The sequence below is a fragment of the Rattus norvegicus genome, chromosome 3 (assembly GCF_036323735.1).
Source record: "Rattus norvegicus strain BN/NHsdMcwi chromosome 3, GRCr8, whole genome shotgun sequence".
NCBI classification, from domain to species: domain Eukaryota; kingdom Metazoa; phylum Chordata; class Mammalia; order Rodentia; family Muridae; genus Rattus; species Rattus norvegicus.
The window spans coordinates 90,148,841-90,161,587 of record NC_086021.1 but is presented as its reverse complement, the minus strand read 5'-3'; the positions used below and the strand labels follow the sequence as shown (position 1 = coordinate 90,161,587).

The 12,747-nt window shown below is 45.5% G+C and overlaps 2 protein-coding genes across 4 annotated transcripts; one reads left to right on the top strand and one right to left on the bottom strand.

The window, feature by feature from the left end:
• Window positions 1–1,479: 1,479 nt before the first annotated feature.
• On the top strand, window positions 1,480–3,047 carry Selenoh (selenoprotein H). Of its 2 annotated transcripts, none has more exons than NM_001321292.1 (4): window positions 1,480–1,700; window positions 1,793–1,938; window positions 2,057–2,160; window positions 2,825–3,047. In NM_001321292.1, exons 1-3 carry the CDS (start codon window positions 1,597–1,599, stop codon window positions 2,155–2,157), a joined length of 351 nt encoding a protein of 116 aa, NP_001308221.1. In that variant the 5' UTR covers window positions 1,480–1,596; the 3' UTR covers window positions 2,158–2,160; window positions 2,825–3,047. The 2 variants fall into 2 exon arrangements, with proteins under 2 accessions (NP_001308221.1, NP_001108411.1); NM_001114939.2 differs by having other exon boundaries at window positions 2,057–2,185.
• Window positions 3,048–3,274: 227 nt separating this feature from the next.
• Window positions 3,275–12,237, bottom strand: Btbd18 (BTB domain containing 18). 2 transcript variants are annotated; one of them, XM_002729202.6, is made up of 4 exons: window positions 11,703–12,237; window positions 11,207–11,286; window positions 9,762–9,931; window positions 3,275–5,905 (listed from the first exon to the last, which is right to left on the bottom strand). In XM_002729202.6, exons 3-4 carry the CDS (start codon window positions 9,883–9,885, stop codon window positions 3,855–3,857), a joined length of 2,175 nt encoding a protein of 724 aa, XP_002729248.1. In that variant the 5' UTR covers window positions 9,886–9,931; window positions 11,207–11,286; window positions 11,703–12,237; the 3' UTR covers window positions 3,275–3,854. The 2 variants fall into 2 exon arrangements, with proteins under 2 accessions (XP_002729248.1, XP_063141354.1); XM_063285284.1 differs by lacking the exons at window positions 11,207–11,286; window positions 11,703–12,237 and having other exon boundaries at window positions 9,762–10,864.
• Between the last annotated feature and the right edge of the window lie 510 nt (window positions 12,238–12,747).

Below are 12,747 nucleotides of genomic sequence, written 5' to 3'. Positions count from 1 at the left end.
AAAGCATAGACTAAATTAACTCTCATGTTAGCTATCGGAGTATGAAGCATTTATAATTTTCCCTCAAGGACCCTTACTTCCTTTGGGCCTTTCTGGCTTGATCTGTGCATTAAGAAATTTAAGTTTGGGGCTGGAGAAATGACTCATTGATTAAAAGTATGGTGGCTGCTCTTCCCAGCAACCACACGATGGCTCATAACCATCTGTAATGAGATTTGGTGCCCTCTTCTGGCATGCAGGCAGAATACTATAAATATAAGTAAATCTTGAAAGAGAAAGAAATTTAAGTTTAAGGGGTTGGAGAAAAGGCTCAGTGGTTAAAAGAATTGGCTGTTCTTCCAGAAGACCCAGGTTGATTCCTAGCAGCCACATGGAGCCAAATTGTCTGTAACTCTAGTTCCAGGGTCTCCAACATCTACCCTTGACCATGGCTGGCACTGTGTGTATGTGGTGCACAAACACACGAAGGCAGAACACCTAAAAGGGGTATATGTGTTATCATTTAAGTGTCTCTTAAATGAAAAGCCTTCAACCAGGATTTCATCATTAGAAATAGAATTGATGTCCACCCTGTGTCATGGGAACTGAGAGGAAGGGCAGTATAAATCTGAGAGGTTCCTTTGTGTGGTGGGCCCCGAAGAAGAAAGCCCCATGGCTGAACAGCTGTTGTCTCCTCCTACCCCACAGCTTTCCCTAATAAAGGGATTGTTATTTTGATTGCCTTGGTGTTTCTCCTTTATTAGTGGGCAGCTGCAGGGGGACTGCTTTTTTTTTTTTCAATCCTAAAACTGAATATTGAACTGACTTTAAAAGCCAAACACACCTCTAGATCTCAACTTTTTTAGTCTTGGTTTCACCTAAGTATCCAAGACTAGGCGCCACTACTGCGTCTAGATTGTAAATGGCTGGGTTTCAAAATACACAACATCGAAGGGCATACCTTTTGCCTTCACCACTGGGGATGTGGATTAAGAAATTTGGTGCGAGGGCTGGAAAGATGGCTCAGCGGTTAAGAGCACTGACTGCTCTTCCAGAGGTCCTGAGTTCAATTCCCTGCAACCACATGGTGGCTCAAAACCATCTGAAATGAGATCTGGTGCCCTCTTCTGGCCTGTAGTCACATGCAGGCAGAATGCTGTACATAAAATAAATAAAATAAATCTTTAAAAAAAAAAAAGAAATTTGGTGCGAATTAGCTAGTTTCTGTAATCTACGTACAAACACCATGGACTTCATTTGGAATTGGTCTGAGGATCCCTTGGTAGGAGGTATAGATACAGAAAGCCCCCAGCTGAAAGAGGCTTTCAAGACCCCTCCATCTCCTCCCATTGTGTTTTTCTAAAGGGTTCAGAGTACTGGTCCTCTCTGCTGTACAGGGTGGTTTGATCCGGATTTCCGCGCCGCGCCCACTCCCTTCTTATAGGCAGCGTGGTTGTGATTGAAGGGCCCTCCTTCAGATCACGTGTTCCCACCCCGTGCACTTCCCGTTTGCTGCGAGATTTGAACTTTGCAACTGTGATTCCGGGCAGCTGCTTTCTCCCTCTCGGGTTGCGTCGCCACTTTATTCCTCCAACGCTCCATTCGGAGATCCGAGCCATGGCCCCTCTCGGAAGAAAGCGTAAGGCCGGGGCCGCGCCTATCGAGTCGGCGGACAAGCGCGAGAAACTGGCGGAGGGCGCGGCCGTGGTCATTGAGCATTGGTGAGGGGCTGGGGGATTAAAGAAGGGCAGGGAAGGGTAGGCTTTAGCGGCTGGGACCAGAGACCCCCATTTGCAACCTCTTGTGTCTGCAGTACGAGCTGACGTGTCTACGGCCGCCATGCTGCTGCCCTGAGCCAGGCTCTGCAACTGGAGGCCCCAGAGATATCTGTGCAAGTGAACCGGTCCAAGCCGCGGAGGGGCAGCTTCGAAGTGACGCTGCTGCGCCCGGACAACAGTCGTGAGTAGAGGCCGCGATGGGGGGAGGGGCGAGAAGCGACCCCCACCCCGCCACCCGAAAACTGAGGAGGGTACTAATGAGTACCACCATAATTTGGCTTTATCCAATCTTTTCCCAGGTGTTGAACTCTGGACTGGTATTAAGAAGGGCCCTCCACGAAAGCTCAAATTTCCTGAGCCTCAAGAGATGGTTGAAGAATTGAAGAAGTACCTTTCATAAGAGGTTGGGAAAGAGTCCTCTTGTTGAGGTTTGCATCGTGACCAGGGGATGCACGCTGGGATAGACAGGGAAGGTCTCCTTACCATTCTGGTGTATTTTACATGGGATTCGGGATTTTTGTAGATAAATTGTAGAATCCCTGCTAACATTCCAGACCCCCAAATACATCTAAGTGAAATGCCATTTGTGCTCCCTGTTAATTAAGTCTTGCCTTGAGGGTATAGGCAAGTTTTGTTTGCTAATTCAGTTTTCCACCTCTGGTGCTATTTTAATCCCTTGAGTCTATTGCAAATCTTACCCATTCAGTAAATTGTGGCTTACCTCTAGTTGTTTTTTTTCTCCCTTGTATTGATAGAATCTTTGCTGTTACTTCACTTTACCTGCCCTTTTCTGAGTTGTGTTAGTAATCTGTGAGTTAACATTAAAACGTACACATACACACACACACACACACCACCCCCCAAACCCTTGGTTACATAGATTTGATTTTGTCCCTGGTGTTTCATACAGTACTTTGTTGGCATGTTTTCTGAATATGCATATTGAGTGATCACTGATGGAAGGTGAGTTCACTGAGCTCCAGAGTTGTGTGTGGCTGTGGGGAGGGCATGTCTTTCTTGGTTCTTGTGATTGAACCCTACTCTAATGTTCCCTTCTCTATTTGCAGCTTTCAGTCCCTGGAGATGTTGAAGCATTTATGATGGTGCATGGCCAAACTTAAGCTATGTACCTGAAGCCATAGTTTCTTCCTCACCAGAAGTGATGGTTCAGTTCTGAGGCAGATCTCCAGCAAGGCACTGTAAAAGTGTGTTGATTTGTTTAATAAAAGTTCAAGTATTTGCAAATAAGGATCAAGTTTAAATTTTGTCTTAAAGAATGGATACAACCAACTTTGTGGAGTTGTTGGTCTATGTATTTTTCATAGTGCAAAGTAACTTGTGTCTGGAAATTGTAAGGCCTATGGTAAAACATGTGAAACACAAAAACATGAATGTTGCTGGGTTTGGTGGTGTATGCCCGCAATCTCAGCACTTGGAAGGCTGAGGGGACTAGGAGTTCATGGCCAACCTGGCCTACTAGAGACCCTGCTTTAAAACAAAACTGTACAAAGCAAATCTGTTTTTTAAATCAACTACTTTTAATCTACTTCTTGGAAGTGGCCATGGAAGTAACATCTTTCTGGCTTCTGTGGCAGCTTTTCATGACTTCCCATACCGGCAGTGAGTAAGCCCCATAGGCTGGCCTTAGTGGCACAGGCCTGTAATACTAGCTACAGGAGGCTGAGGCAGAAGTCAAAGTTCAAAGCCAGCCTGGGCAATTTAGAGAGCCCACTCATTTCAGTGTTCTGCCAAAAAATGGCTTCATTTCTTCTCAAACATTCTTTGAATACAGTGTTTGAAGTTTTCTTGAATTTTCAGTGACTGTGTCTCATGAACTGAGAGAGGCCTATTCATAACTATTCTTATGACCAGAGTTGGGGACCAGAGTTTTATCACTGAAAAATGGATTACAAAGAAATAGCATTGTTCATAATTCTCTATCCATGGTATTGCTATTTATTTGACTTCTGCCTGGTGCACAAACCTGAGGGGAGATCAGTGCTGAGAGGAGGAGACATGCTTGTTTTTCTGACACAGCTTTTTGTTCATGAATAGTTGTCACCCTCCTAAGAGCTCTAACCTGCCCTCCTACCTCTACTATGTTAGTATATCTACCTCTGTTTCTGACTCTGAGGAAGGATCAGGCCAGACAGAGGGAACACTAGTGGGCCCCAGCTTCCCTTCCACTGTCCAGTCTACCACATCAATCTCTTCATCTTCAGAACTGCCAGGAAATGGGTCCAGCAGTTCAGGGTTGGCAGACACTTCCCTGACTGCCTTGGGAACAGGACACAATACCTCATCCATGCCTAGGGACACTTCCAGCCCTGTGTCGGCCCAGTTTGGGCATGGAGGAGAGAGATCACTATAAGACCTCTGGGAAGGGTCAGAGGAGTCAAGGTGGATAAGTTTTTCTCCCTGACCATCCAGTGGCTGGGAGCTGGTAATTTCAAGGTCTGGAGTCCAAGAGCCTCTTAGAGAAAGTTCCTCTCTACTCACCTCAGAGGGCATGACAAGGGGGCTGAGGGGCTCAATTGATTCTGTGTTCTCAGAGCGCATGACAAGGGGACTAAAGGGCTCAACTGGCTCTTTGTTCTCACCAACTGGTTCTTTTTCCAATCCTGTGAGGTCTCTGGGCCAGAGTTCCATGTCTGGCAAACACCATTCTTCCCCTTCAATCCAATTCTTTCCTGTTTCTGACAGGTGATAACTTGGGGTTCTGCAGCCTTCAGCCCCAGGACTCTCCAAAGATCCTACTGGTGGTTCAACATCTGAGCCACATAGCATAAAGTCCAAAATCTCTTCCAGTTCACTGGTGGCTGCAGCACTTGTGATTCGATATTGCTCAGCCTCACAAGGTTGGCTAAGCAAGGTTGTGTCAAATGTGTAGGGCTCTCTGCAGTCAATATTCAACTCAGGTTCCTTCCCTGTCAGCATTGGACTGGACCCAAACTCTGACTTCACCACTGGGTGGTCTGGGGAGTGGCTAGCAGAGAGCAGAATGTCTTGAAGTCTAGAGTTCTCAGGGGAGTCATGACACAGTTGTATTCTAGCAGGTATTTCCTGCTCATTAACTGAGGACAGCAGAGTTCCCGGAGGCTCATCTGCATCTGAGGATTCTAGGATCTGGGGGCTATCTTGAGTGTTTCTGATGGGAGGCTCCTGTACAACCTCCCAGCAGGTACCATTGACAATCTTTCTAAGTTTTACTCTTCCAACCTGCCCCTCCTCTACAGAATTGGAGGCAGGGGCTCTGGATTCAGGGCTTGGCTGCTTCTTCCCACCTGTCTTCCCGACATCAGGTGGGTCTGGAGTGCTCTGTAGAGTACTAACTTCTCCTGGCTTCTGCTTATCTACACCCTGTGTTGCTTCACTTACAGTTCTCTGTCTCCAAAGACGCCGGCCAGGGGCTGTGGGCATTGAGCTGGGACCACTTAACATGCTGGAAGGCTTAGATGTATAGACATGGGGGGATGGCTTTGAGCGGCTCAGCCTGATCTTTCTGGGCAAAAGTTGCTCATCCACAGAAGGGTACAAACTGGGGAGTGCTGTGGAACCAGGGTTACTCTTGTTTTCCTTAGGCCCTTCTCTCTGGCTTGATGGAGATGAACTTCTTTCTTGAGTCAGGCAAACTCTGGCTTTCTTCTTGAGTAGAAGAGTGTCTGACAAGTTATCTGCATTTGGTAGGTTGCTCTTTTTGTGAGCCCCCTCTTCTTCCCCTAAGGACTTCAACTTCACTGCCCCAAGAGGACTTGGAGTTTGGGTGACAGGCAGTGGAGTTCGAGGGCGGCTCCTGGGTACCACTACTCTGGCAGAGATTGGTGCAGCACTTGGTGGTTGTAAGCACTCTCTGTTAAGTCTTCGGCCCTGAGGAGCCTTTACTAACTTCCCGCCCTCTAGCTGAAGGGTTTCCAGCTCTGACACTCGGAGCTGACGGGCAGCAGACAGCACATCCTGGGCTTCTTCCTGAGATACTTCCATCTCTGACGTATACAGGAAGTCCACAAGCTTCCTTAGTGTCTGGATCTTTAGGCCTCCCAGCTCCAGCACCACCTTCCGACCTTGAACTGGCCTTTCCCGCTCCAAGCGTTCTGTGAAGAAGGGACTACAGGCAGACAGGATGCAGCAGTGGGCTGGGACAGCCTCACCTCAAGAAACAAAAATAAAAACACATTTATTATGCTTTTTCTTTGCTTTCTTTTTTTTTTTTTAAAGATTTATTTATTTATTATGTATACTGTGTTCTGCCTGATACATGCCTATACACCAGAAGAGGGCATCAGATCCCATTACAGATGGTTGTGAGCCACCATGTGGTTGCTGGGGATTGAACTCAGGACCTCTGGAAGAGCAGTCAGTGCTCTTAACCGCTGAGCCATCTCTCCAGCCCTATTATGCTTTTTCTTTGCTTTGGTTTGTTTTTCGTCCCAATAACAACAAAGATCACTAATTTGGAGATAAGAAAAAACCTTAAGCAACAGTTTGAAAGAGTGGGAAAATATGAAACAGCATCAGCTAACCAATCAGCGAACTTAGGGCTTTAAAAAACCTTGTCCAGGGCTGGAGAGATGGCTCAATGGTTAAGAGCACTGACTGTTCTCCCAGTCCTGAGTTCAATTCCCAGCAACCACATGGTGGCTCACAACCATCTGTAATGGAATCCAATGCCCTCTCCTGGTGTGTCTGAAAACAGCAACAGTGTGCTCATATAAATAAAACAAGTAAATCTAAAACAAGACAACCCTCCCCCTGCCAAAAGAACACCCTCGTTCAAGTCCCATTTGGTGGTGCATATCTGTAACACCAGAAGTCCGTAGGTAGAAACATCAAGAGTTCAGTCATTCTGAAGGCCAGGATGTAAGGTATTGTTTTGATTTTTTTCTTTTGGTTTTTCGAAACAGTGTTTCACTGTGAAGTTATGGCTGTTCTGGAACTCTGAAGCCAGGGTAGCCTCAAACTCACAGAGATCCACCTGCACCTGCCTCTGCCTCCATATTGCTAGGATTAAATCGTGAGATTTTGTTTTCAAAAGGCCCAAACAAATAAAAAAAAAGGCTTAATTTCCCAAGTGCTTAACATATTTTGAATCTTTGCAACTATCTCATTAGGATATCATTTTCATTTTTAAGACTTTCTATGCCCACAAGACTTTAAAGTTTGTTTTTGTTTGCTTATTTCCTGACAGGATCTGATTATATAGCCCAGACTGGCTTCAAATACACAAATCATTTGAGAAGAGTAATTAAGGTTGTACACCTCTACATCAGGCTCTAGTTCTTTTCTTTGTTTGTGTACATGCATATTCATGAAGGGGTGATATCTGCATGCTATAGCATGAACATAAAAGAGAACAAGCTCAAACGTCAGTTCCCACCTTTCACCTTGACACAGGAGCTCTTTGTTGTTTCCCATAATGCCAGGCTAGCTGGTCTACAAGTTTCCTGGGATTCTCATTCCCCTGCCTTCCACCTAGGCAAAGGAGCACTAAGACTGGAGGTGTGCACAACTGTACTGGCTTTACTAGGAGTCTGAGGATTCAAACTCGGGTTCTCACATTTGCATGGTAAGTTTGTTACCCATAGAGTGATCTCTCTAACTACTATTTACTTACATTACTTACATTAATAAGTAAGTTTACATTTACTTACTTATTTCGGGTATGTGGGGGCCAGAAGTTGACCTTGATTGATTTTCTACCTTATCCTTTGAGAGGGAGCCTCTCATTGAACCTGGACCTCATCAATTTGGCTAGAGTAGCTGGCCAACAAACCCCAAGGGTCTGTCTGTCTCTATATCTCCAGCACTGGGATTATAGGAACATAGATATCAAGACACCCAGCTTTTTCATGGGTGTTGACATCTAAACTTAGATATTTGTGCTTTTAAGGTAAGCACTTTACCAATTAAGCCTTCTCCCCAGCCCCTATTTGCATACCACATGTGTGTAAGCACAATTATGCGTGTGCTATAAAAGATACATATAGGTAAAAGAACAACTTGTGTTTTTCCTCACTTTTGATACAGGGTCTATCTCTATGTGCTCCCTATGCCAGGCCAGCTGTCCTTTGGGCTCCCAGTGTTCTCCTGTCTTCTGACTCACATCTCTTTGTAGGGGTGCTGGAATTACAGACTATGGGTTTGGGTATTAGGGCTTCAAGCTTAGGTCTTCATGTTTGGACACATAGGACTTATATCTAGTGAGCCATCTCCCTATGCTCTTATTTAGTTATTTTGGGGCTGGGTACAATGTTAAAACTCCCTATGTAGTCAAGGATGACCTGAATTTCCGATCTTCCTACTTCTACAGTCATGTACCACCACACCTGGTTTAATCTGTGCTGGGGACTGAACCAAGGGATTTATAAAAACTAGGCTAACACTCTGTCAATTGAACTATATGCTCAACTTTTAAAAAAGATTTATATATTTATGTTTTATGTGTATGTATGTTCTGCTTGCATAGATGCCTGATGCTTAAGGAAGCCAGAAGAGGGCGCCAGATCTCTTGGAACTGGATAGCCTGTAAGCTGCCATGTCATTGCTGGGAACTGAACCAAGGTCCTCTGTAAAAGCAACACAAGGGCTTTTTTATTCAATGAGCCATCCCTCCAGCCTATACTATCTGGCCACTTTTGTTTAATGTTTTGCTGTTTTGTTTGTTGAGACAGTCTGGGTATGCAAGATGACGTAGCATGGGAAGGTACTAGCAGTCAACCAAGTCTACAGACCTGAGTTCCATCCCTGAAGCCCACAGGATGAAAGGAGAAAACGGACTCCTGCACACTGTTTTCTGACCTTCACCTGTGTGCCATGGCACACCTCCCAGCCCAAAAAACGTATATATGTGTATGCGACAGAGCACAAGCACACACAGGAGCAGCATGCATGAGTAAGTACGCCTCACTCAGTAGCCTGAGCTGTCCTTGTGATCCTTTTACTTAAACTTCCTAAGTCCTGCCTAGTGTCAAGATTTACTTTCTTTAAAATCCAGGTTTAAATTACATATTGAGTCTTCTGTCTACACAAATGCATATGCACCACGTGTGCCAGTTGCTAAGAAAGCATTGGATTCCCTGGAACTGGGCTTATGGATAGTTATAAGCCAACATGTGGCTGCTGGTACAAGAGCAGCAAATGTTCTTAGCCAGTGAGCCAGATCTTTCCAGCCCCATTCTAGTTTAATTTTAGGGGTTAAAAAATAGTAACAGTTTAACTTTTTAAAAATGTGTTTTATATTTTACATACCTACCTACACACACACACACACACACACACACACACACACACACAAAGTGTGTGTGTGTGTGTGTGTGTGTGTGTGTGTGTTACAGACCACTGTAAGCTGAAACGTGGATTCTGGGAATCGAACAAAGACCCTCTGGAAGAGCAGTCAATACTCTGAACCACTAAACCATCTTTTCAGCTTCCCAACAATTTTACTCTCGAGAAGTTTTGAAAGGGCTGGGGATATAGCTCATTTTGTAAAGTGCTTGTCTACAGCACACAAGAACCACAGGATTGATCCCTAGCTCTGCATCAAATTAGGCATGTTGGTAAATTTAGGAGGCAGGAAAAGTAGAAGTTGAAGGCCCTTTTCAGCCACATAGAGTTCGAGGAAAACCTAGGTTGCATGAGACCCTATCTCAAAAAACAACAAGAAAAAACTTATCCTAAGCCAGGTGTGGTGGTAAAAAGAAAGCCTTTAATTCCAGCCCTGGGGAGGCAGAGGTCAAGTTCCAGATTCCTGAGTTTGAGGCCAGCATGGCCTACATAGCAAGTTCTGACTGAGACCCTATCTCAACAAAACAAACACCACCACCAACAAAACCTCATCCCCTCCCAAAAATAACTGTCCTGGAAACAAAAAAGCTTTTTGTCAACAAGTTTACAATATTTATAGCTAATAATAATCTTCTGAGTTTGAGGTTTACCTCTGGCCTTGAACTCATTTTACCTTGCTTGTTCTATAGTGATTGTTCAGTTCAACCTCAGGTAATTTCTTACCCTCTGCCTGCAGAAGGGCATCACAAAACACACCACTCTGCTGCTGGTGATGAAGCTGCAGAAAAGCTACCCGGAGGAACCGGGGATTCCTGTACAGGATTTTGGGACTGGCAGGAGAGCACATGCTGTATCTGGTTAATAAACCTCCTAGGTTTTCCTGGTTCAGATTCCTGTAGGGAGATAATATATTTTAGAGTTATTATGACCTAACTTATGTTTTTGCCTTTGAAATGGCAGACATTTTAAAAGCTAATGAGTTGAAAAAACAGCTGAGAAGTTATGTGGAGGATACTGTCAAGAAAGACTGTTATGACAGGGTGAGTCTTGGCTTGCCTAGTTCTGGGCTAGCCTAGCTGCATTAATACCATGCGGATGACCTAGTTTCTCAGAGACTCACTTTTCTCATGCATGAAGTGGAAATAACAGTACTTACCTTGTAAGGCTTCTAAAGAACTTTAAATAAGCTAGACATGGTAGAGCATACCTATACTTCCAATTCCTGGGGGCAGAGGTAGTGTGATCAGGAATTCAAGGACATCCACCCTCCCATAATTAACTAGTTCAAGGCTAGCCTAGGCTATATAAGACCCTGTCTCAAACACAGAACAAAACAAATGAGGGAATGGGGGGTGGGATAACATGTCTGTAATTGAAGCAACTGAGAGGAAAAGGTGAGATAACTGTGAGTTTGAGGCCAGCCAGCATGGGCTGCACAGAGAGACTGATTCAAACTAAAATAAAATGAGTCAATACAGGTAAAATTGTTTAGTACAGTGTGTGCCTAGCACAAAGTAACTGTCTTCCCCAAATGTCCAAGATTGTTATTATTTTTCTCATTCATATTAGCCAAGACCCAACTCCTACAGTAGTGCCAACTACTTGCATCCTTCCTGAGCACCACATCTTAGAATACTCTGAATTTTACACTTTTATATACGTACACTGTAGCTGTCTTCAGATACACCAGAAGAGGGCATCAGATCTCTTTACAGTTGGTTGTGAGCCACCATGTGGTTGCTGGGAATTGAACTCAGGACCTCTGGAAGAGTAGTCGGGTGCTCTTAACCGCCGAGCCATCTCTCCAGGCCAGTTTTACACTTTTAAAGACAATACTGCTAGCTATAAAAGTGACTCTGGGAAGCCATGTGCACTTTACTTTCACTTATCACACTAACCAGTAGAGGGTGCACAATCAAGGCAAGACAGGATTTGGGAGGTCTTGCGTAGAAACAAGACCACTGTTGATTGACCAAAGTGAGACAGACTGACCTCATCCATTTGCAAAAACATGGACTCGTCCCCCTGGCTAACTGCCTGGCTAACAATGGGGCAAGGTGAGATAAGCAGTTGACTCTTTTCCACCCAAATAAAATGAATATTCTGACATATACTTCCTGTTTGTGGGTGTATGCGTGTGCCTTGACCACTTCCCCACCCCTACTCACCGTATAGCTGCCTTTTTCTGGTACAGTTATGCAGTTTTCTGTCAGGAAGCACTGAAGAGTCCAAATAGTTCACGTCAAAACTGTCAGGAAAGAAAAGACAGAGTAAGTAAATTAAGAAAAAGAAGCATTGGCTGGGCTTGGTGACCCTATGTCGGAAATCTTAGCTATTGTTCAGGAGGCCAAGGCAGGAGTATTATGTTTCAGACCAGCATGGGCAATTTAGTGAGCTCCATTCTCAAAGTAGAATTTTTTTTTTCAAAATAGAATTTAAAAAGGACTGATGGTATAGTTCAGGAATAGAATTCTTGCCTGGCACGTGTGAGGGTGAGGCCTTATACCATGAAAGAGGATGGGGGTGGAGGTGAGAGGGGCAGGGTGGGAAAGACGACTAATTTTCATCTCAGCCATAGGAAATGTACATGAGCGAGGCACCTGTTGCAAGGGTGCCGGGAGGATTTCCAAAACATCAATGCCTAGCCTTTTCCTCAGACCCAACCTGGAATTGTTTTGCAATTGAATTTGTTCCTGTTGTCCTCTGTTTCCTATGGTCCTCTTGTCCACTTGCTTTGTTTCCTTCTAATGTCCAGTCTCAAGTCGAAAGGTTGCGCAAAGCAGCACAGGTAGGCCAACAGCCTAAGTGATCCTCTCCCAATCCAGAAACAAGAAAACGAGGGTTAGTGGAGAAAACGGTGGCACAGAAGGCCCTGCAAAGCAGGTCACCCCGCACACCTTGGGCCCCCAGGCCCAACTCCTTTGAAGAGGGATCCTCGGCGCGAGGGTTTCTGGGAATGGAGCAAGGAGCTAGCCGAGGCCTGAAATCAGGGTTGGCCCTCACGGACTTCACTGGCTTTGCCCACAGGGTTTTGTAGTTTCTCCTTGGTGCCCCCAGGCCGCTGTGGGTCTCCAGCACCCACATGCACTGGGCAGTGATGACGACGAGGGTCTGAGGCCACGCGGCCCAGGCTACACACCGCGCGCTGCCATCCTCGCGCTCCGGGCGTCGAGGGTTCCTGACTACTTCCTTCCTCTGCCCGCAGTACCTCCGCGCGCCAGAATACGTCATCCCCATTGGACGGCCGCTGCTGGGAGAGCCAATCAGAGGAGGAGGGGCGCTTTGGCGGGAGACGAAGTATCGAGGGAGTTGAGGCTGAGGGAAGATGTCTGGGCTGCGAGAGGTAGGGGGCACGGGCCTGCATGGGAGGGATTCTTCTGGAATCTACCTTGTTCCGGAGCACATAGAGGGACAGGGCCAAGACTTCCGCTCAAATAGGGAGGGCTCTGAGAGGTCGAGGTACATTTTTGTTGTTGTTGAAGAGGCAGCAAATAATCTTTGTCCTGGCTAGATCCTTCTAGACTTTTTGGAGAAAAAAAACCAAACATACATATGTTTCTGCTTGCAATATTGCTATTAAGATAGATGTTTTCTAAGACTAGAGAGGTTCAGGAAAAAAAATCACTGGACTGGTTTCTGCCCCTCCCCTCATCCTCCATGGATTCAGTTCCAGTCCCGAATCTCAGAGAAGTGGTGACTCAAGTTGTGG